General features: G+C 43.2%; 1 protein-coding gene across 2 annotated transcripts in view; it reads right to left on the reverse strand.

The window, feature by feature from the left end:
* LOC128666726 (zinc finger protein OZF-like) overlaps positions 1-26954 on the reverse strand; it is a 142372-nt gene that overhangs the window by 17446 nt on the left and 97972 nt on the right. For both annotated transcript variants that reach the window (XM_053721475.1, XM_053721476.1), the window contains exons 4-5: positions 26487-26591; positions 16109-16222 (exon numbers count right to left, since the gene is read on the reverse strand). In XM_053721475.1, coding sequence (XP_053577450.1) covers positions 16109-16222; positions 26487-26591 — 219 coding nt within the window. The remainder of the gene's footprint in view (positions 1-16108; positions 16223-26486; positions 26592-26954) is intronic.

The following is a 26954-nucleotide window of genomic DNA, read 5'->3' on the forward strand; positions in this document are numbered from 1 at the left end:
GCCCAAAATCCTACCAATGTCTTTGGAGAATGTTGTTCTCAAAGTATTGAATTTTTCACTGACGCATCTGTTGGCGGATTGGCGAGCCTAAACCCATCCTTGCTGATTAGGCCTTTTTGGAGGCTCCCTATATACTATGATTAACTGATTGCCTCACCTGTTTCATATCACCACCTTATTTCAACTTGTCAAATCGCTATGAGTCCTAGATTTCCCTTGTCCCAACTTTTTTGGAACGTGTTGCAGTCATCAGATTTTAAATGAGTGTATATTTTCAAAAATACACTAAATTCACAAAGTAAAACATCAAATAATATATTAATAATGTGTTTTCAATATAGTACGGGGTGAATTGAATGATCAAATTACTCTTTTTGTTTTGTTTGTTGTATTTTCCATACAGTCCCAACTTTTTTGGAATTGGGGTTGTACAATCAACTCTACCCTGTACCCCTCAGACTCATCACACACATACACTCACCAGTGCCCTGCATCCCTCAGACACATCACACACATACACTCACCTGTACCCTGTATCCCTCAGACACATCACACATATATACACTCACCTGTACCCTGTATCCCTCAGACACATCACACACATACACTCACCTGTACCCTGTATCCCTCAGACACATCACACACATACACTCACCTGTACCCTGTATCCCTCAGACACATCACACACACATACACTCACCTGTACCCTGTATCCCACAGACTCATCACACACATACACGCACCTGTACCCTGTATCCCTCAGACACATCACACACATACACTCACCTGTACCCTGTATCCCTCAGACACATCACACACATACACTCACCTGTACCCCTCAGACACATCACACACATACACTCACCTGTACACTGTATCCCTCAGACACATCACACACATACACTCACCTGTACCCTGTATCCCTCAGACACATCACGCACATACACTCACCTGTACCCTGTATCCCTCAGACACATCACGCACATACACTCACCTGTACCCTGTATCCCTGACACATCACGCACATACACTCACCTGCACCCTGTATCCCTCAGACACATCACACACACATACACTCACCTGTACCCTGTATTCCTCAGACAGATCACACTCATACACTCACCAGTGCCCTGCATCCCTCAGACAGATCACACACATACACTCACCTGCACCCTATATCCCTCAGACACATCACACACGTGCACTCACCTGTGCCCTGTATCCCTGAAACATCACACATATACACTAACCTGTGTGCTGTATCCCTCAGAAACATCACACACATACACTCACCTGTACCCTGTATCCCTCAGACACATCACACACATACACTCACCTGTACCCTGTATCCATCAGACACATCACACACATACACTCACCTGTACCCTGTATCCTTCAGAAACATCACACACATACACTGTATCTCTCAGGCATATCACACATGTACACTCACCTGTACCCTGTATCTCTCAGACACATCACACATACACTCACCCGTACCCTGTATCCCTCAGACATATCACACACATACACTCACCTGTACCCTGTATCCCTCAGGCATATCACACACATACACTCACCTGTACCCTGTATCCCTCAGACACATCACACACATACACTCACCTGTACCCTGTATCCCTCAGGCATATCACACATGTACACTCACCTGTACCCAGTACCCCTCAGACACAACACACACGTACACTCACCTGTACCCTGTATCCCTCAGACACATCACACACATACACTCACCTGTACCCTGTATCCCTCAGACACAACACACATATACACTCACCTGTGCCCTGTACCCCTCACACACATATACTCACCTGTACGTTGTATCCCTCAGACGCACACACGTACACTCACCTGCGCTCTGCTTATCTCAGTTACATCACACGTACACTCACCTGCGCTCTGCTTATCTCAGTTACATCACACGTACACTCACCTGCGCTCTGCTTATCTCAGTTACATCACACGTACACTCACCAACGCTCTGCTTATCTCAGTTACATAACACGTACACTCACCTGCGCTCTGCTTATCTCAGTTACATCACACATACACTCACCTGCGCTCTGCTTATCTCAGTTACATCACACGTACACTCACCAACGCTCTGCTTATCTCAGATACATCACACATACACTCACCTGCGCTCTGCTTATCTCAGTTACATCACACGTACACTCACCAACGCTCTGCTTATCTCAGTTACATCACACGTACACTCACCAACGCTCTGCTTATCTCAGATACATCACACATACACTCACCTGCGCTCTGCTTATCTCAGTTACATCACAAAAGTAGTAAATGAGTACAGCACCTGTTGGTTCCTTAAAGCAGGTTTTAGTTCTGTATGATGCCCGTGGAGAAAGGGTTACTGCCACCCTTACAGCAACATAGACAAATGGAATCCACAGCACCAATTAGGTAAAAGAAAATACCTTTATTTTCACATTACATGCGACGTTTCGGCCTTCACAGCCTTAATCATGCATACAAAACATTTCAGCCTCTGTCCACAGTATATAGGCTGATCAATTAAAACATTAATTACAAACAGATTTGACAAAATGTTTCACACAGAGCAATTACTCCCTCTAGTGTTAGTCATATTTTACTACATCCTATAAAATTTAACTCTCAAGTTACCAAAAATACAATTACTAGAGGAGTTTCCACTGAATGTACAAGTGTCATTAAAAAAAAGAAAATATATAGGAACAAGTCTTACTGCAATCTTATATTTCTATAGTAATATTTCTAAAGTATATTACTGACACCTTTTACCAATCTTACTGATAAACTTTACCTATGTGTTTAAGTGAACAAGTGACTTTACCTATGTGTTTAACTAAACCAAAACTAACTAAAAAAAAAAAAAAAATTTTTTGAAGAAAATGTTTTTTGTTTTGAATTTTTACTGTTACATTTAGAGAAAGACAGAGAAATCTATTTCTCTATTTAACCCTTTAGGGTACATACAATCTAATTTAGGGATCCAGTAAGTTTCTTTTTGTTTAAGGATCCTCTCCCTGTCACCCCCTCCTCTTAATGTACCTACATGGTCAATAATCTGCCACCTAATTTGACTTATGTTGTGGCCTGCCTGGATAAAATGATTAGAAACAGGAGCTTCTTTATTACCACATCTCAAGTTGGACTTATGCTGATTAATTCTTTCCCTGCCTTTTCTAGTCGATTCTCCAATGTAAATAAGAGAACACGGGCATTTAATAAAATAGATTACGTAGGATGTCTCACATGTATAATAACCATTAATTTTATATTTATGCCCTGTTCTTGGATGGGAAAATTCTTTCCCTTTTATCATTGCATGGCAATTAGAGCACCCTAGACAGGGATAAGAACCATAAGATTTCTGACCCATATGGCTTTGTTTAAGACTTTTGGAGGGTCCCAAATCATTTTTAATCAGTGTGTCTCTCAAATTTCTAACCCTCTTAAAGGCCATAATGGGATTATTTTGGAATATCTCCATATCTCTATTACAATTTTTAATAATATTCCAATGCTTTCTTATGATTTTAGTAACTTCAGTACTGTATGAATTATATTGTGAAGTAAATACCATCCTCCTACTTTTATTTTTACCATTTTTATTATCTTTTGGGGCATTATTATCCCTGTACATTTTCTTCTCTCTCTGAAGCCTTGAGATCTCTTCCTTAATGAGGTTTTCAGGATAACCTCTGCTAACAAATCTGTTGCCCATTTCCATCATTCTGGTAATGAATTTAAATTTTATAGGATGTAGTAAAATATGACTAACACTAGAGGGAGTAATTGCTCTGTGTGAAACATTTTGTCAAATCTGTTTGTAATTAATGTTTTAATTGATCAGCCTATATACTGTGGACAGAGGCTGAAATGTTTTGTATGCATGATTAAGGCTGTGAAGGCCGAAACGTCGCATGTAATGTGAAAATAAAGGTATTTTCTTTTACCTAATTGGTGCTGTGGATTCCATTTGTCTCAGTTACATCACACGTACACTCACCAACGCTCTGCTTATCTCAGTTACATCACACGTACACTCACCAACGCTCTGCTTATCTCAGTTACATCACACGTATACTCACCTGCCTTCTTATCTCAGTTACATCACACGTACACTCACCTGCCTTCTTATCTCAGTTACATCACATGTACACTCACCTGCGTTCTGCTTATCTCAGTTACATCACACGCACACTCACCTGCATTCTGCTTATCTCAGTTACATCACACGTACACTCACCTGCGCTCTGCTTATCTCAGTTACATCACATGTAAATTCCAAATGTAGCATTTCATTTTCATTACAAAATACTGCACGGAGTAGTTTCCAGGGCAGTGTAAGGATCATTTCATCACAAACAACGGATCACTATGAAATCCCGGGCTGACTTGGTGCTAGGATCAGGTGACACGGACCAAACAGATCACATCGGAGAAGCGGTGAGTAAGCCAATCAGCCGTCACAAGACTCCACAGACACCGGTGATGAAGCTCTGCTTATGTTATCAGGAAGGTAAGACGAGCAATTGAAGAGCCGCTCCATTCAAAAGGTAGGCACTTAAATAAGGGGTGTAAGAGTCCGGACGTAGTGCGCTGGCATACCGCTATCAGCTGCATAAAAAGTTTTATGTGAACTTTAACGTGAACTATAATTTCAAAAGGAGTTTTTTAAGCGCTTTGAGATCAATTGCATTTTATTGTATTTTAACATCTTGTATTTTTATTTTATTAATATTTTTTGCATTTATTTTTTGCTAATGTTTGATTTTAGTACAATCAAACTAAAATGGCCGGTCATATTTAAAAGGGAATTTTACGAGTAATTTTTTTGAGAAATACGCAAATATTCTAGTATGTTATAAATATCCATTAAATTACTTTTTTGATATTATAGATATCTTTCAATTTGTTTTATTTAAGCATAAATAACACACTAGTATTCACAATTTGCAAATACACTTTGCACATATTTTGCACATTTTATATTCACAAATGTTTAATTGATACACATCAAATATTGAAAATTACATTTAACCCTATAGCCTTTTTTCTAGCGCACATTTACACTATTTTCTATCGAAGCAAAAGAAGAAGCCTTCCGCTGACTCTAAATCAGTATGAAGGGTCGGCCCCCCGATCCAATTTTGGATCAGGTGGGGGGGGGGCAGACTTTCTCTTTTTCAACAAGCTTGGATACGCGATGTCCCAGACCCGTGGACATAGTATCCCAGGGTTACAGAATAAGATTCAAGTCTTGCCCTCCAAGGGGCAGATTTCTCCTGTCAAGACTATCCTCAAACCAAATAAAGAGGGAGGCCTTCTTAAACTGCGTAGAGGACCTATCCTCCCTGGAAGTTATTGTTCCAATCCCTGTAGAGGAACAGTGACAAGGATTCTATTCAAATCTCTTTGTGGTTCCCAAAAAGGAGGGAACTTTCCAATCCATCCTAGACCTAAAGTGCGTCAACAAATTCCTCAGGGTTTCGTCCTTCAAGATGGAAACTATTTGTTCCATTCTTTCCTTGGTTCAGGAAGGTCAGTTCATAACAACCAAAGACCTGAAGGACGCTTATCTCCATGTTCCCATTTACAGGGATCATCGCCAGTTTCTAAGGTTTGCCTTTCTGGACAGACATTCCAAGTTTGTTGCACTTCCATTAGGTCTTGCTACAGCTCCCAGAATATTCACAAAGGTTCTGGGGGCTCTTTTGGCAGTGGTCAGATCCCAGAGAAATGCTAGGGTGCCTTACCTAGATGACATCTTGGTTCAGGCGTCATCTTTTCAACTAGCAAAATCTCATACAGAGATGTTTTTGTCTTTTCTACATTCCAACAGATGGAAAGTGAATCAGGAAGAGTTCCCTTGTTCCAGCTACAAGGGTGTGTTTCTTAGGGACAATCATAGATTCCCTGTCCATGAAAAATTTTCTGATGGATGTCAGGAAATCCAAACTTCTTTCTTCGTGCCTTTCTCTCCAGTCTGCTATTCGTCCATCGGTGGCTCAATGCATGGAGGTGATTGGTCTGATGGTTGCTTCCAAGGACATCATTCCTTTTGCTCGGTTTCATCTGAGACCTCTGCAACTATGTATGCTCAGTCAGTGGAACGGAGACCATTCAGATTTATTGCAAAGGGTAGATCTGGATCCCCTAACAAGAGACTCTCTCTTGTAGTGGATTTCACAGGAAAACCTGGCTCGAGGCACTTGCTTCCTGAGACCTTCCTGGGTGAGTGCGACTATGCACGACAGCCTGTTAGGCTGGGGAGCAGTTTGGGGCTCTATAAAAGCTGAGGGCTTGTAGACTCGGGTGGCAATGCCTTGGTAGCAATCTTCAATGCCTTGGTAGCTTGGCCTCAATTATCTTTAGTCCGGTTTATCAGATTTCAGTCGGACAACATCACCTCAGTGGCTTACATCAACCACCAGGGAGGAACTCGGAATTCCTTGGCTATGAAGGAGGTGAATCGCATTCAGCGGAAGCTCACGATTGTCTCCTTTCTGCCATCCACATTCCAGGAGTAGACAACTGGGAGGCAGATTTTCTGAGAAAACAGACTTTTCATCCCGGGGAGTGGGCTCTCCACCCGGAAGTGTTCTCTCTGATAACCCTCAGGTGGGGGGTTCCAGAGTTCGATCTGATGGTGTCTCGTCAAAACGCCAAACTTCCAAAGTACGGCTCAAGGTCAAGAGATCCTCAGGCCGCTCTGATAGATGCTCTAGCGGTTCCTTGGATCTTCTCTCAGGCATACCTGTTTCCTCCGTTTGCTCTCCTTCCACGAATCATTGCTCGTATCAAACAGGAGAGCGCACCGGTAATTCTAATAGCTCCTGCATGGCCTCGCAGGATCTGGTTCGCGGATCTGGTAAAGATGTAATCTCTTCCTTCTTGGAGGTTATCTCTGAGGAAGGACCTTCTAATTCAGGGTCCATTCCTCCATCCAAACCTGGATTCTCTGAAACTTGGAGATTAAACGCCTAATTCTGTCTAGACGTGGTTTTTCTGAAGAGGTCATTGATACCATGTTTCAGGCTCGCAAACCTGTTACTTGCAAGATTTACCATAAGGTATGGAGTAAATACCTTTATTGGTGCGAATCTAAGGGTTTCTCCTGGAGCCGGATGCGAATTCCCCGTATTTTATCTTTTCTTCAGGATGGCCTGAAGAAAGGTAGATTTGCAAGATGTTCAAGCTTTTTTTCAGACCCTGGTCAGAATCTGTTGCTCCTCCTTGGAGCCTTAATCTTGTTCTTACAGGTTTGCAGCAGGCTCTGTTTGAGCCGATGCATGTTGTTGATATAAAAACATAATTTATGTAAGAACTTACCTGATAAATTCATTTCTTTCATATTAGCAAGAGTCCATGAGCTAGTGACGTATGGGATATACATTCCTACCAGGAGGGGCAAAGTTTCCCAAACCTCAAAATGCCTACAAATACACCCCTCACCACACCCACAATTCAGTTTAACGAATAGCCAAGAAGTGGGGTGATAAAAAAGTGCGAAAGCATATAAAATAAGGAATTGGAATAATTGTGCTTTATACAAAATCATAACCACCACAAAAAAAGGGCGGGCCTCATGGACTCTTGCTAATATGAAAGAAATGAATTTGTCAGGTAAGTTCTTACATAAATTATGTTTTCTTTCATGTAATTAGCAAGAGTCCATGAGCTAGTGACGTATGGGATAATGACTACCCAAGATGTGGATCTTTCCACACAAGAGTCACTAGAGAGGGAGGGATAAAATAAAGACAGCCAATTCCTGCTGAAAATAATCCACACCCAAAATAAAGTTTAACGAAAAACATAAGCAGAAGATTCAAACTGAAACCGCTGCCTGAAGTACTTTTCTACCAAAAACTGCTTCAGAAGAAGAAAATACATCAAAATGGTAGAATTTAGTAAAAGTATGCAAAGAGGACCAAGTTGCTGCTTTGCAGATCTGGTCAACCGAAGCTTCATTCCTAAACGCCCAGGAAGTAGAAACTGACCTAGTAGAATGAGCTGTAATTCTCTGAGGCAGAGTTTTACCCGACTCAACATAAGCAAGATGAATTAAAGATTTCAACCAAGATGCCAAAGAAATGGCAGAAGCTTTCTGGCCTTTTCTAGAACCGGAAAAGATAACAAATAGACTAGAAGTCTTACGAAAAGATTTCGTAGCTTCAACATAATATTTCAAAGCTCTAACAACATCCAAAGAATGCAACGATTTCTCCTTAGAATTCTTAGGATTAGGACATAATGAAGGAACCACAATTTCTCTACTAATGTTGTTGGAATTCACAACTTTAGGTAAAAATTCAAAAGAAGTTCGCAACACCTTATCCTGATGAAAAATCAGAAAAGGAGACTCACAAGAAAGAGCAGATAATTCAGAAACTCTTCTGGCAGAAGAGATGGCCAAAAGGAACAAAACTTTCCAAGAAAGTAATTTAATGTCCAATGAATGCATAGGTTCAAACGGAGGAGCTTGAAGAGCTCCCAGAACCAAATTCAAACTCCAAGGAGGAGAAATTGACTTAATGACAGGTTTGATACGAACCAAAGCTTGTACAAAACAATGAATATCAGGAAGAATAGCAATCTTTCTGTGAAAAAGAACAGAAAGAGCAGAGATTTGTCCTTTCAAAGAACTTGCGGACAAACCCTTATCTAAACCATCCTGAAGAAACTGTAAAATTCTCGGTATTCTAAAAGAATGCCAGGAAAAATGATGAGAAAGACACCAAGAAATATAAGTCTTCCAGACTCTATAATATATCTCTCGAGATACAGATTTACGAGCCTGTAACATAGTATTAATCACAGAGTCAGAGAAACCTCTTTGACCAAGAATCAAGTGTTCAATCTCCATACCTTTAAATTTAAGGATTTCAGATCCTGATGGAAAAAAGGACCTTGTGACAGAAGGTCTGGTCTTAACGGAAGAGTCCACGGTTGGCAAGAGGCCATCCGGACAAGATCCGCATACCAAAACCTGTGAGGCCATGCCGGAGCTACCAGCAGAACAAACGAGCATTCCTTCAGAATCTTGGAGATTACTCTTGGAAGAAGAACTAGAGGCGGAAAGATATAGGCAGGATGATACTTCCAAGGAAGTGATAATGCATCCACTGCCTCCGCCTGAGGATCCCGGGATCTGGACAGATACCTGGGAAGTTTCTTGTTTAGATGGGACGCCATCAGATCTATTTCTGGAAATTCCCACATTTGAACAATCTGAAGAAATACCTCTGGGTGAAGAGACCATTCGCCCGGATGCAACGTTTGGCGACTGAGATAATCCGCTTCCCAATTGTCTACACCAGGGATATGAACCGCAGAGATTAGACAGGAGCTGGATTCCGCCCAAACCAAAATTCGAGATACTTCTTTCATAGCCAGAGGACTGTGAGTCCCTCCTTGATGATTGATGTATGCCACAGTTGTGACATTGTCTGTCTGAAAACAAATGAACGATTCTCTCTTCAGAAGAGGCCAAAACTGAAGAGCTCTGAAAATTGCACGGAGTTCCAAAATATTGATCGGTAATCTCACCTCCTGAGATTCCCAAACTCCTTGTGCCGTCAGAGATCCCCACACAGCTCCCCAACCTGTGAGACTTGCATCTGTTGAAATTAAAGTCCAGGTCGGAAGCACAAAAGAAGCCCCCTGAATTAAACGATGGTGATCTGTCCACCATGTTAGAGAGTGTCGAACAATCGGTTTTAAAGATATTAATTGAGATATCTTCGTGTAATCCTTGCACCATTGCTTCAGCATACAGAGCTGAAGAGGTCGCATGTGAAAACGAGCAAAGGGGATCGCGTCCGATGCAGCAGTCATAAGACCTAGAATTTCCATGCATAAGGCTACTGAAGGGAATGATTGTGACTGAAGGTTTCGACAAGCTGCAATCAACTTTAGACGTCTCTTGTCTGATAAAGACAGAGTCATGGACACTGAATCCATCTGGAAACCCAGAAAGGTTACCCTTGTCTGAGGAATCATAGAACTTTTTGGTAAATTGATCCTCCAACCATGATCTTGAAGAAACAACACAAGTCGATTCGTATGAGATTCTGCTAAATGTAAAGACTGAGCAAGTACCAAGATATCGTCCAAATAAGGAAATACCACAATACCCTGTTCTCTGATTACAGACAGCAGGGCACCGAGAACCTTTGTAAAAATTCTTGGAGCTGTAGCTAGGCCAAACGGCAGAGCCACAAATTGGTAATGCTTGTCCAGAAACGAGAATCTCAGGAACTGATAATGATCTGGATGAATCGGAATATGCAGATATGCATCCTGTAAATCTATTGTGGACATATAATTCCCTTGCTGAACAAAAGGTAAGATAGTCCTTACAGTTACCATCTTGAACGTTGGTATCCTTACATAACGATTCAATATTTTTAGATCCAGAACTGGTCTGAAAGAATTCTCCTTCTTTGGTACAATGAAGAGATTTGAATAAAACCCCATCCCCTGTTCCGGAACTGGAACTGGCATAATTACTCCAGTCAACTCTAGATCTGAAACACATTTCAGAAATGCTTGAGCTTTTACTGGATTTACTGGGACACGGGAAGAAAAAATCTCTTTGCAGGAGGTCTCAACTTGAAACCAATTCTGTACCCTTCAGAAACAATGCTCTGAATCCAAAGATTGTGAACAGAATTGATCCAAATTTCCTTGAAAAAAACGTAACCTGCCCCCTACCAGCTGAGCTGGAATGAAGGCCGCACCTTCATGTGGACTTAGAAGCAGGCTTTGCCTTTCTAGCTGGCTTGGATTTATTCCAGACTGGAGATGGTCTCCAAACTGAAACTGCTCCTGAGGATGAAGGATCAGGCTTTTGTTCTTTGTTGAAACGAAAGGAACGAAAACGATTATTAGCCCTGTTTTTACCTTTAGATTTTTTATCCTGTGGTAAAAAAGTTCCTTTCCCACCAGTAACAGTTGAAATAATGGAATCCAACTGAGAACCAAATAATTTGTTACCCTGGAAAGAAATGGAAAGTAAAGTTGATTTAGAAGCCATATCAGCATTCCAAGTTTTAAGCCATAAAGCTCTTCTAGCTAAAATAGCTAGAGACATAAACCTGACATCAACTCTGATAATATCAAAAATGGCATCACAGATAAAATTATTAGCATGCTGAAGAAGAATAATAATATCATGAGAATCACGATGTGTTACTTGTTGCGCTAAAGTTTCCAACCAAAAAGTTGAAGCTGCAGCAACATCAGCCAAAGATATAGCAGGTCTAAGAAGATTACCTGAACACAGATAAGCTTTTCTTAGAAAGGATTCAATTTTCCTGTCTAGAGGATCCTTAAACGAAGTACCATCTGATGTAGGAATAGTAGTACGTTTAGCAAGGGTAGAAATAGCCCCATCAACTTTAGGGATCTTGTCCCAAAATTCTAATCTGTCAGACGGCACAGGATATAATTGCTTAAAACGTTTAGAAGGAGTAAATGAATTACCCAAATTATCCCATTCTTTGGAAATTACTGCAGAAATAGCATTAGGAACAGGAAAAACTTCTGGAATAACCACAGGAGCTTTAAATACCTTATCTAAACGTTTAGAATTAGTATCAAGAGGACCAGAATCCTCTATTTCTAAAGCAATTAGTACTTCTTTAAGTAAAGAACGAATAAATTCCATTTTAAATAAATATGAAGATTTATCAGCATCAACCTCTGAGACAGAATCCTCTGAACCAGAGGAATCATCAGAATCAGAATGATGATGTTCATTTAAAAATTCATCTGTAGGGAGAGAAGTTTAAAAAGATTTTTTACGTTTACTAGAAGGAGAAATAACAGACATAGCCTTCTTTATGGATTCAGAAACAAAATCTCTTATATTATCAGGAACATTCTGCACCTTAGATGTTGAAGGAACTGCAACAGGCAATGGTACTTTACTAAAGGAAATATTATCTGCTTTAACAAGTTTGTCATGACAATCAATACAAACAACAGCTGGAGGAATAGCTACCAAAAGTTTACAGCAGATACACTTAGCTTTGGTAGATTCAGCACTTGACAGCGATTTTCCTGTAGTATCTTCTGACTCAGATGCAACGTGAGACATCTTGCAATATGTAAGAGAAAAAACAACATATATATAAAGCAAAATTGATCAAATTCCTTAAATGACAGTTTCAGGAATGGGAAAAAATGCCAAAGAACAAGCTTCTAGCAACCAGAAGCAATAAAAAATGAGACTTAAAAAATGTGGAGACAAAAGCGACGCCCATATTTTTTCGCGCCAAATAAGACGCCCACATTATTTGGTGCCTAAATGCTTCTGGCGCCAAAAATGACGCCACGTCCGGAACGCCGACATTTTTGGCGCAAAATAACGTCAAAAAATGACGCAACTTCCGGCGACACGTATGACGCCGGAAACGGAAATAGAATTTTTGCGCCAAAAAAGTCTGCGCCAAGAATGACGCAATAAAATGAAGCATTTTCAGCCCCCGCGAGCCTAACAGCCCACAGGGAAAAAGTCAAATTTTAAGGTAAGAAAAAATGTTAAATTAAAATGCATTATCCCAAATATGAAACTGACTGTCTGAAAATAAGGAAAGTTGAACATTCTGAGTCAAGGCAAATAAATGTTTGAATACATATATTTAGAACGTTATAAACAAAGTGCCCAACCATAGCTTAGAGTGTCACAGAAAATAAGACTTACTTACCCCAGGACACTCATCTACATATAGCAGATAGCCAAACCAGTACTGAAACGAGAATCAGCAGAGGTAATGGTATATATAAGAGTATATCGTCGATCTGAAAAGGGAGGTAAGAGATGAATCTCTACGACCGATAACAGAGAACCTATGAAATAGACCCCGTAGAAGGAGATCACTGCATTCAAATAGGCAATACTCTCCTCACATCCCTCTGACATTCACTGCACGCTGAGAGGAAAACCGGGCTCCAACTTGCTGCGGAGCGCATATCAACGTAGAATCTAGCACAAACTTACTTCACCACCTCCATCGGAGGCAAAGTTTGTAAAACTGAATTGTGGGTGTGGTGAGGGGTGTATTTGTAGGCATTTTGAGGTTTGGGAAACTTTGCCCCTCCTGGTAGGAATGTATATCCCATACGTCACTAGCTCATGGACTCTTGCTAATTACATGAAAGAAATTGTTATCTTGGAAGGTTTTGTTTCTTCTTGCTATTGCTTCCGCTCACAGAGTTTCTGAGCTTTCGGCTCTGCAGTGTGATTCCCCGTACTTTAGTTTTCATTCAGATAAGGCGGTCCTGCATACTAAATTGGGATTTCTCCCTAAGGTGGTGTCGGATCGAAACATTAATCAGGAAATTGTTGTTCCTCCTTTTTGTCATAATCCTTATTCCCATAAGCAACGTCTTTTGCATAACTTAGATGTTGTCCATGCTTTATTGTTTTACCTTCAAGTAACTAAAGATTTTCGGCAATCTACTGCCCTGTTTGTGATTTTCTCTGGAAAGTGTAACGGTCAGAAGGCCACTTCTACTACCCTTTCCCTCTGGTTAAGAAATAATATTCGTTTAGCTTATGAGACAGCTGGACAGCAGCCTCCTGAGAGAATTATGGATTGGTCCACAAGGGCTGTCTCCTCATCTTGGGCTATCAAAAATGAAGCTTCTGTGGAACAGATTTGCAAGGCTGTAACGTGGTCCTCTTTGTATACTTTTTGCAAATTCTACAAATTTGATACTTTTGCATCGGCTATGGCCTTTTTGGGAGAAAGGTTCTTCAAGCGGTGGTGCCTTCTGTTTAGGTCCTCCTGCCTTGTTCTCCCTCCCTTTTCATTCCGTTTCCTCTAGCTTGGGTATTGGTTCCCACTAGTAATTGGAATGACGTTGTGGACTCTCCATGCTATAGAAATAAAAACAAAATTTATGCTTACCTGATAAATTTCTTTCTTTCCGGGCATGGAGAGTCTACGACCCTGCCCTCTTTTTAGATTAGAATTCTGCAGTTTTTTTTAGTAAACCTCAGGCACCTTTATATCCTTGTGTTTCTTCTTTTTCCATTTTCCTTCGGCTGAATGACTGGGAATTATGGGTAAGGGAAGTTACACTTAACAGCTTTGCTGGGGTGCTCTTTGCCTCCTCCTGCTGGCCAGGAGTTGAATATCCCACTAGTAATTGGAATGACGTTGTGGACTCTCCATGCCCGGAAAGAAAGAAATGTATCAGGTAAGCATACATTTTGTTTTTGCGCTTGTTGGGTTGCGCTAACCCAACGAGTGCAAAAAGCCAAACTTAGAATATTGCATGCGAGTTCACATATCCCTCCATAAAATATCAATGTAGAAAAAAAGTGGGGGAAAACCCCCCCACTCTTGTGCAAACCTGACATGAAAATATTCATATTTCCAATTCCAATGTTCTGCACATAACAGAATGTTCTATTTATTCATAAATACATATTCCTCTATATATCTGATGGTATTTTGGTACAATATCTATCTATCTATCTATCTATCTATCTATCTATCTATCTATATATATATATATATATATATACACACACACACCCCAAGAGACTCCTTGGCAGATCCTGCAAGGGGAAGTGTTTAGAAAAAAAGAATTACTCATTAAAAAAACGAAGAAATTACTGCTTCAAAATTTCCTGAGCTGTTTTTTTGCCAAGTAACAGCTTCTGAGGGAATAGGAAAGCCGGGGATCTGAGGGGGCGGGGCTACTGCCAGGAGAGAGGTCAGTGGCCCAGAGGAGGCTTCAAAGCCATTTTGAAAGAAATGACATTGTATAATGTGCAGCAAGTATAATAAATACATATACCTCATAAAAACATGCTCCCCTGCCTAACCAGTTTGTCCTCTATTAAACTGCACTGAGCAGTTAGTGGTTTTCATAAAGGCCCAGGAACCTATTTTATAAACAGAGCCATAAATATTTTCCCAGAGCTGCCAGAGGGCTGTGAAGGGCGACAGTCTTAGCAGGACTCTGGCTATGCTGTACCTGTGTCAGAGTGGCCTCTGGGATGTGTCTGTGCTGTATAAAAGCACTTACCTTATGCAGCACCCCTCCATTGGCTTACCAGGCAAGTCAATGTTATTGCAGCTGCAGCAGTTTCTTGTAGAGAGCCCACCCAGTGCAGGTATCTGGTACCGCAGAGGATTGCAGTAGGAAATACCAGAGTCCCTCAGAGGGAGGCTAAGGACGAGTCCCCACAATGCCTGAGGGTAGTTATGGCTGAAGTCCCATAGGGAAATGCTGTGCACATAACAGGGTATTTCCTATTCATTCTTTTCTGTCTTCTTTGTGAATGATACTCCCCAGGAAATCTGGGTATCACATGGGTCTGAGATCCCACTTTGTAATCCATAAGCCAGTAGCTGGAACAACCTCTATTCTCAACCTTCTCCTACGAGGCAAAGAACAAAACTAGAGAGATGGGAGGTGGGAGGGATTTTAAGGTCTGATATGGGTTCTTCACAGATATCACTCTTCTTACAAATTGAAGGTTTGTGGTAACCCTGTGTCGAGGAAGTCTATCGTCTCCATTTTTCCAACATATATACTCATACACATTTATATACACCTATTTATACACACCACCAGCAAAAATATTATCACTCACTGAAGGCTTAGATGATAGTTAGCATTTTTAGCAATAAAGTATTTTTTAATTAAGGTATATACATTGTTTTTAGACATAGTGCTATTGCACACTTAATAGACTATAGTGTAGTGTAAATATAACTTTTATATGCACTGGGAAACAACAAAATGAGTGTGACTCACTTTATTGCTATATTCGTTTTATTGTGGGGGTTTGGAACCGAATGATACTCCCCAAGGACTCTGGGTCTTACATAGGTCTGAGCGAATAATTTGTACTCCACAAGCCAGTAGCTGGAACAACCTCTATTCTCAAACTTCTCCTACGAGGCCAAGAATAAAACTAGAGAGAGATGGGAGGGTTTTAAGCTCTGATATGGGTTCTTGACCTCCTCCTACTGACGGGAAATATATCCCCTATGTTATGGAGGACTGTGAACCATCGTCATTTTAAGAAAAAAATAATAATATGGCTAATCACCTGTAGACGTATATATAGAAACTTCATCCTCCTCATTCTTCACCTGATCACATACATATGGGTCTTCTCCGTGCTCAATCGCTGAGCCATCTGAAGGCGTCACATACATACGGACTGTACAGTGAGAATACACGTGTATGTGTAAGTTGTTTATATTGCTCGTGGATGTATCAATATCTCTCTCATTACATTTAAATAAAATCATGTGGTAACCCAGGAATTACTACATACGCACAAGATTATCATTCAGCATCACACTTACTATACACACAATATATATGCACACTCACCTGTAAGATGTGTCTCTCACACACAATATATGTGCACACACACCTGTAACCCACGTACCTCACACACAATATATGTGCACACACACCTGTAACCCACATACCTCACACACAATGAATGTGCACACTCACCTGTAACCTACGTACCTCACACACAATATACGTGCACACTCACCAGCAACCCACGTACCTCACACACAATATATGTGCACACTTACCTGTAACCCACGTACCTCACACACAATATATGTGCACACTCACCTGTAACATACGTACCTCACACACAATATATGTGCACAGTCACCAGTAACCCACATACCTCACACACACAATATATGTGCACAGTCACCAGTAACCCACGTACCTCACACACAATATATGTGCATACTCACCAGTAATCCATGTACCTCACACACAATATATGTACACACTCACCATTAACCCACGTACCTCACACGCAATATATGTGCACACTCACCTGTAACTCACGTACCTCACACACAGTATATGTGCACACTCACCTGTAACCCACGTACCTCACACACAATATATGTGTACACTCACCTGTAACCCACGTACCTCACACACACAATATATGTGCACACTCCCCTGTAACCCACGTACCTCACACACAGTATATGTGCAAACTCACCTGTAACCCATGTACCTCACACACACAATATATATGTACACACTCCCCTGTAACCTACGTACCTCACACATTATATGTGCACACTCCCCTGTAACCCACGTACCTCACACACAATATATGTGCACACTCCCCTGTAACCCACGTACCTCACACACACAATATATGTGCACACTCACCTGTAACCCATGTACCTCACACACACAATATATGTGCACACTCACCTGTAACCCACGTACCTCACACACAATATATGTGCACACACACCTGTAACCCACATACCTCACACAATATATGTGCACACTCACCTGTAACCCTCGTACCTCACACACAATATATGTGCACACTCACCTGTAACCCACGTACCTCACACACAGTATATGTGCACACTCACCTGTAACCCACGTACCTCACACACAGTATATGTGCACACTCACCTGTAGCCCACATACCTCATACACAATATATGTGCACACTCACCTGTAACCCATGTACCTCACACACACAATATATGTGCACACTCACCTGTAACCCACATACCTCACACACACAATATATGTGCAAACTCGCCCGTAACCTACGTATCTCACACATAATATATGTGCACACTCACCTGTAACCCACGTACCTCACACAATATATTTGCACACTCACCTGTAACCCACATACTCCACACACACACACAATGTATGTGCACACTCACCTGTAACCCACGTACCTCACACACAAAATATATGTGCACACTCACCTGTAACCCACATACCTCACACACAATATATGTGCGCACTTACCTGTAACCCACGTACCTCACACACAATATATGTGCACACTCACCTGTAACCCACATACCTCGCACACAATATATGTGCACACTCAACTGTAACTCACGTACCTCAGACACAATATATGTGCACACTCACCTGTAACCCACGTACCTCACACACAGTATATGTGCACACTCACCTGTAACCTACGTACCTCACACACAGTATACATGCACACTCACCTGTAATCTACGTACCTCACACACAGTATATGTGCACACTCACCTGTAACCCACGTACCTCACACACATGAGCACACTCACCTGTAACCCACGTACCTCACACAATATATGTGCACACTCACCTGTAACTCACGTACCTCACACACAGTATATGTGCACACTCACCTGTAACCCACGTACCTCACACAAAGTATATGTGCACACTCACCTGTAACCTACGTACCTCACACACAATATATGTGCACACTTACCTGTAGCCCACATACCTCACACACAATATATGTGCACACTCACCTGTAACCCATGTACCTCACACACACACAATATATGTGCACACTCACCTGTAACCCACATACCTCACACACACAATATATGTGCACACTCACCTGTAACCTACGTATCTCACACACAATATATGTGCACACTCACCTGTAACCCACGTACCTCACACACAATATATTTGCACACTCACCTGTAACCCACATACCCCACACACAAAATATATGTGCACACTCACCTGTAACCCATGTACCTCACACACAATATATTTGCACACTCACCTGTAACCCACGTACCTCACACACACACAATATATGTGCACACTCACCTGTAACCCACGTACCTCACACACACACACACACACACAATATATGTGCACTCACCTGTAACCTACGTACCTCACACACACACAATATGTGTGCACACTCCTCAGTAACACATGTACCTCACACACACAATGTATGTGCACACTCACCTGTAACCCACATACCTCACACACAATATATGTGCACACTCACCTGTAACTCACGTACCTCACACACAATATATGTGCACACTCACCTGTAACCCACATACCTCACACACAATATATGTGCACACTCACCTGTAATTTACGTACCTCACACACAATATATGTGCACACTCACCTGTAACCCACGTACCTCACACACAATATATGTGCACACTCACCTGTAACCCACGTACCTCACACACAATATATGTGCACACTCACCTGTAACCCACGTACCTCACACACAATATTTGTGCACACTCAGCTGTAACTCACGTACCTCATACACAACATATGTGCACACTCACCTGTAACTCACTTACCTCACATACAATATATGTGCACACTCCCCTGTAACCTGTGTACCTCAGACACAGCAGACGTGCACACTCACCTGTAACCTGTGTACCTCAGACACAACAGACGTGCACACTCACCAGTAACCTGTGTACCTCAGACACAACAGACGTGCACAATCCCCTGTAACCTGTGTACCTCAGACACAACATATGTGCACATTCACCTGTAACCTGTGTACCTCAGACACAACAATATATGTGCACACTCACCTGGAACGCATGTACCTCACACACACAATTTATGTGCACACTCACCTGTAACCCACATACCCCACACACACAATATATGTCCACACTCACCTGTAACCCACGTACCTCACACACACACAATATATGTGCACACTCACCTGTAACCCACGTACCTCACACACACAATATATGTGCACACTCCCCAGTAACACACGTACCTCAAACACACACACAATATATGTGCACACTCACCTGTAACCCACGTACCTCACACACAATATATGTGCACACTCGCCTGTAACCCACGTACCTCACACACAATATATGTGCACACTCACCTGTAACTCATGTACCTCACACACAATATATGTGCACACTCACCTGTAATCCATGTACTTCACACACAATATATGTGCACACTCACCTGTAACTAGGGTTGCCACCTCGGCCATGTTTTCCTGGACACTTATGAGTTACACATGTTGCAGGGTGTGTAGGGAGGAGGATCATGTATTGTGTTTCTGGACAGCACTATTCATATTCCTCCCTGCACACCCTGCAGCATGTGTAACTTATAAGTGTTCTGTATTTTAAGGGACAGGTGGCAACCCTACCTGTAACCCACGTACCTCACACACAATATATGTGCACACTCACCTGTAACTCACGTACCTCACACACAATATATGTGCACTCACCTGTAACTCACGTACCTCACACACAATATATGTGCACACTCACCTGTAACCCACGTACCTCACACACAATATATGTGCACACTCACCTGTAACTCACGTACCTCACACACAATATATGTGCACACTCACCTGTAACCCACGTACCTCACACACAATATATGTGCACACTCACCTGTAACCCACGTACCTCACACACAATATATGTGCGCACTCACCTGTAACCCACGTACCTCACACACAATATATGTGCACACTCAGCTGTAACTCACGTACCTCACACACAATATATGTGCACTCACCTGTAACTCACGTACCTCACACACAATATATGTGCACACTCACCTGTAACTCACGTACCTCACACACAAGATATGTGCACACTTACCTGTAACCCACGTACCTCACACACAATATATGTGCACACTCACCTGTAACCCACGTACCTCACACACAATGTATGTGCACACTCACCTGTAACCCACGTACCTCACACACAATATATGTGCACTCACCTGTAACTCACGTGCCTCACACACAATATATGTGCACACTCACCTGTAACTCACGTACCTCAAATACAATATATGTGCACACTCCCCTGTAACCTGTGTACCTCATACACAACATACGTGCACACTCCCCTGTAACCTGTGTACCTCAGAAACAACAGACGTGCACACTCACCAGTAAGCTGTGTACCTCAGACACAACATATGTGCACAATCCCCTGTAACCTGTGTACCTCAGACACAACATTTTGTGCACAATCCCCTGTAACCTGTTTACCTCAGACACAACAGACGTGCACACTCACCTGTAACTTGTGTACCTCAGACACAATATACGTGCACACTCACCTGTAACCTGTGTACCCCAGATACAACAGACGTGCACACACCTGTAACCTGTGTACCTCAGACACAACATACGTGCACTCACCTGTAACCTGTGTACCTCAGACACAACATACGTGCACAATCCCCTGTAACCTGTGTACCTCAGACACAACAGACCTGCACAATCCCCTGTAACCTGTTTACCTCAGACACAACAGACGTGCACACTCACCTGTAACCTGTGTACCCCAGACACAACACATGTGCACACTCACCTGTAACCTGTGTACCTCAGACACAACAGACATGCACACTCACCTGTAACCCGTTTACCTCAGACACAACAGACGTGCACTCACCTGTAACCTGTGTACCTCAGACACAACACACGTGCACAATCCCCTGTAACCTGTGTACCTCAGACACAACAGACCTGCACAATACCCTGTAACCTGTTTACCTCAGACACAACAGACGTGCACACTCAACTGTAACCTGTTTACCTCAGACGCAACAGACGTGCACTCACCTGTAACCTGTGTACCTCAGACACAACAGACGTGCACTCACCTGTAAACTGTGTACCTCAGACACAACAGACGTGCACACTCACCTGTAACCTTTGTACCTCATATACAACGTGCACACTTACCTGTAACCTGTGTACCTCAGACACAACACCTGTGCACAATCCCCTGTAACCTGTGTACCTCAGACACAGACGTGCACACTTACCTGTAACCTATTTACCTCAGACACCACAGACGTGCACACTCACCTGTAACCTGTGTACCTCAGACACAACAGACGTGCACACTCCCCTGTAACCTGTGTACCTCAGACACAACAAACATGCACAATCCCCTGTAACCTATGTACCTCAGACACAACAGACGTGCACACTTACCTGTATACCACAGACACAACAGACATGCACACTCACCTATAAGTCACAAACAGCAGACGTGCATACTCACCTGTAACCTATTTACCTCAGACACAACAGACGTGCACACTCACCTGTAACCTGTTTACCTCAGACACAACAGACGTGCACACTCCCCTGTAACCTGTGTACCTCAGACGCAACAGACGTGCACACTCAACTGTAACCTGTTTACCTCAGACGCAACAGACGTGCACTCACCTGTAACTTGTGTACCTCAGACACAACAGGCGTGCACTCACCTGTAAACTGTGTACCTCATATACAACGTGCACACTTACCTGTAACCTGTGTACCTCAGACACAACACCTGTGCACAATCCCCTGTAACCTGTGTACCTCAGACACAGACGTGCACACTTACCATACGTGCACAATCCACTGTAACCTGTTTACCTCAGACACAACAGACGTGCACACTCACCTGTAACTTGTGTACCTCAGACACAACATACGTGCACACTCACCTGTAACCTGTGTACCTCAGACACAAGACGTGCACACACCTGTAACTTGTGTACCTCAGACACAACATACGTGCACACTCACCTGTAACCTGTGTACCTCAGACACAACATACGTGCACACTCACCTGTAACCTGTGTACCTCAGACACAAGATGTGCACACTCACCTGTAACCTGTGTACCCCAGACACAACACATGTGCACACTCACCTGTAACCTGTGTACCTCAGACACAACACATGTGCACACTCACCTGTAACCTGTTTACCTCAGACACAACAGACGTGCACACTCAACTGTAACCTGTTTACCTCAGACGCAACAGACGTGCACTCACCTGTAACCTGTGTACCTCAGACACAACAGACGTGCACACTCACCAGTAAGCTGTGTACCTCAGACACAACATATGTGCACAATCCCCTGTAACCTGTGTACCTCAGACACAACATATGTGCACAATCCCCTGTAACCTGTGTACCTCAGACACAACATACGTGGACAATCCCCTGTAACCTGTGTACCTCAGACACAACATACGTGCACAATCCACTGTAACCTGTTTACCTCAGACACAACAGACGTGCACACTCACCTGTAACTTGTGTACCTCAGACACAATATACGTGCACACTCACCTGTAACCTGTGTACCTCAGATACAACAGACGTGCGCACTCACCTGTAACCTGTGTACCACAGACACAACAGACGTGCACACACCTGTAACCTGTGTACCTCAGACACAACATACGTGCACTCACCTGTAACCTGTGTACCTCAGACACAACATACGTGCACAATCCCCTGTAACCTGTGTACCTCAGACACAACAGACCTGCACAATCCCCTGTAACCTGTTTACCTCAGACGCAACAGACATGCACACTCACCTATAAGTCACAAACAGCAGACGTGCATACTCACCTGTAACCTATTTACCTCAGACACAACAGACGTGCACACTCACCTGTAACCTGTTTACCTCAGACACAACAGACCTGCACAATACCCTGTAACCTGTGTACCTCAGACACAACAGACGTGCACTCACCTGTAACTTGTGTACCTCAGACACAACAGACGTGCACTCACCTGTAAACTGTGTACCTCAGACACAACAGACGTGCACACTCACCTGTAACCTGTGTACCTCATATACAACGTGCACACTTACCTGTAACCTGTGTACCTCAGACACAACACCTGTGCACAATCCCCTGTAACCTGTGTACCTCAGACACAGACGTGCACACTTACCATACGTGCACAATCCACTGTAACCTGTTTACCTCAGACACAACAGACGTGCACACTCACCTGTAACTTGTGTACCTCAGACACAACATACGTGCACACTCACCTGTAACCTGTGTACCTCAGATACAACAGACGTGCACACTCACCTGTAACCTGTGTACCTCAGACACAACATACGTGCACCCTCACCTGTAACCTGTGTACCTCAGACACAACATACGTGCACCCTCACCTGTAACCTGTGTACCTCAGACACAACATACGTGCACACTCACCTGTAACCTGTGTACCTCAGATACAACAGACGTGCACACTCACCTGTAACCTGTGTACCTCAGACACAAGACGTGCACACACCTGTAACTTGTGTACCTCAGACACAACATACGTGCACACTCACCTGTAACCTGTGTACCTCAGACACAACATACGTGCACACTCACCTGTAACCTGTGTACCTCAGACACAACATACATGCACAATCCCCTGTAACCTGTGTACCTCAGACACAACAGACCTGCACAATCCCCTGTAACCTGTTTACCTCAGACACAACAGACGTGCACACACCTGTAACCTGTGTACTTCAGACACAACATACGTGCACACTCACCTGTAACTTGTGTACCTCAGACACAACACACGTGCACAATCCCCTGTAATCTGTTTACCTCAGACACAACAGACATGCACACTCACCTGTAACCTGTGTACCGCAGACACAACACACGTGCACAATCCCCTGTAACCTGTGTACCTCAGACACAACAGACCTGCACAATCCCCTGTAACCTGTTTACCTCAGACACAACAGACGTGCACACTCACCTGTAACCTGTGTACCCCAGACACAACACATGTGCACACTCACCTGTAACCTGTGTACCTCAGACACAACAGACGTGCACACTCACCTGTAACCCGTTTACCTCAGACACAACAGACGTGCACTCACCTGTAACCTGTGTACCTCAGACACAACAGACCTGCACAATACCCTGTAACCTGTTTACCTCAGACACAACAGACGTGCACACTCAACTGTAACCTGTTTACCTCAGATGCAACAGACGTGCACTCACCTGTAACCTGTGTACCTCAGACACAATAGACGTGCACTCACCTGTAAACTGTGTACCTCAGACACAACAGACGTGCACACTCACCTGTAACCTGTGTACCTCATATACAACGTGCACACTTACCTGTAACCTGTGTACCTCAGACACAACACCTGTGCACAATCCCCTGTAACCTCTGTACCTCAGACACAACAGACGTGCACACTCACCTGTAACCTTTTTACCTCAGACACAACAGACGTGCACACTCCCCTGTAACCTGTGTACCTCAGACACAACAGACGTGCACACTCCCCTGTAACCTGTGTACCTCAGACACAACAAACATTCACACTCACCTGTAACCTGTGTACCTCAGACACAACACCCGTGCACAATCCCCTGTAACCTGTGTACCTCAGACACAACAGACGTGCACACTTACCTGTAACCTGTGTACCTCAGACACAACAGACGTGCACACTCACCTATAACTCACAAACAGCAGACGTGCATACTCACCTGTAACCTGTGTACCTCAGACACAACAGCCATGCACACTCACCTGTAACCTGTGTACCTCAGACACAACAGACGTGCACACTTACCTGTAACCTGTGTACTTCAGACACAACAGACGTGCACTCACCTTTAACTCACACACAACACACGTGCACACTCACCTGTAACCTGTGTACCGCAGACACACAAACGTGCACACTCATCTGTAACCTGTGTACCTCAGACACAACACACGTGCCTAATCCCCTGTAACCTGTGTACCTCAGACACAACAGACCTGCACAATCCCCTGTAACCTGTTTACCTCAGACACAACAGACGTACACACTCATCTATAACCTGTGTACCTCAGACATAACACACGTGCACACTCACCTGTAACCTGTGTACCTCAGACACAACAGACATGCACACTCACCTGTAACCTGTGTACCTCAGACACAACAGACGTGCACACTTACCTGTAACCTGTGTACCACAGACACAACAGACGTGCACACTCACCTATAACTCACACACAGCAGACGTGCACACTCATCTGTAACCTGTGTACCTCAGACACAACAGACGTGCACACTTACCTGTAACCTGTGTACCTCAGACACAACAGACGTTCACACTCCCCTGTAACCTGTGTACCTCAGACACAACAGACGTGCACACTTACCTGTAACCTGTGTACCTCAGACACAACAAACATGCACACTCACCTGTAACCTGTGTACCTCAGACACAACACACGTGCACAATCCCCTGTAACCTGTGTACCTCAGACACAACACACGTGCACAATCCCCTGTAACCTGTGTACCTCAGACACAACAGACGTGCACACTTACCTGTAACCTGTGTACCTCAGACACAACAGACATGCACACTCACCTGTAACCTGTGTACCTCATACACAACAGACGTGCACTCACCTGTAACCTGTGTACCTCACACACAACATACATGCACACTTACCTGTAACCTGTGTACCTCAGACACAACATACGTGCACAATCCCCTGTAACCTGTGTACCTCAGACACAACATACGTGCACACTCACCTGTAACCTGTGTACCTCACACACAACATACGTGCACACTTACCTGTAACCTGTGTACCTCAGACACAACAGACGTGCACACTCACCTGTAACCTGTGTACCTCAGACACAACACACGTGCACAATCCCCTGTAACCTGTGTACCTCAGACACAACATACGTGCACACTCATCTGTAATCCGCGTCCCGCAGACACAACACAAATGCACACGCATCTGTAATCTGTGTTCCCCAAACACAACACACGTGCACACTCACCTGGGCTGATACGGTCACTGGTTTCCTCATCCGGAGCTCCCTGCGGACGCCTCACACACAGATCTTCTGTTATCTCAACTTTTACTATATTAGCGTTATCTGCGTCTGTACAAATAAAGCAGATTTAGTTTTTATAACTTTACCATAAAACAGTACAGACAAAATAACACACTCTGCACCCTTTCCTCTCTTCTTTCTTTGTTTTTTGGACACAATTCTCTATATTCCAGTACAAAAATACAACATGAACTAAACAAAGGTCACATTTTGTTATCTGTTTTTATAAACCAGACAGTGAACTACAAGGGGGAGCAGTAGGGTGGATAAAAATCAATCGGCTAGATTTAGAGTTTGGCGTTAGCCATCAAAAGCAGCGTTAAGGGGTCCTAACGCTGCTTTTTACCGCCCGCTGGTATTTAGAGTCATGTAGGTAAAGGTCTACCGCTCACTTTTATTCCGCGACTTTTG

This window comes from Bombina bombina, chromosome 7 (assembly GCF_027579735.1).
Source record: "Bombina bombina isolate aBomBom1 chromosome 7, aBomBom1.pri, whole genome shotgun sequence".
Classification (NCBI taxonomy): Eukaryota; Metazoa; Chordata; class Amphibia; order Anura; family Bombinatoridae; genus Bombina; species Bombina bombina.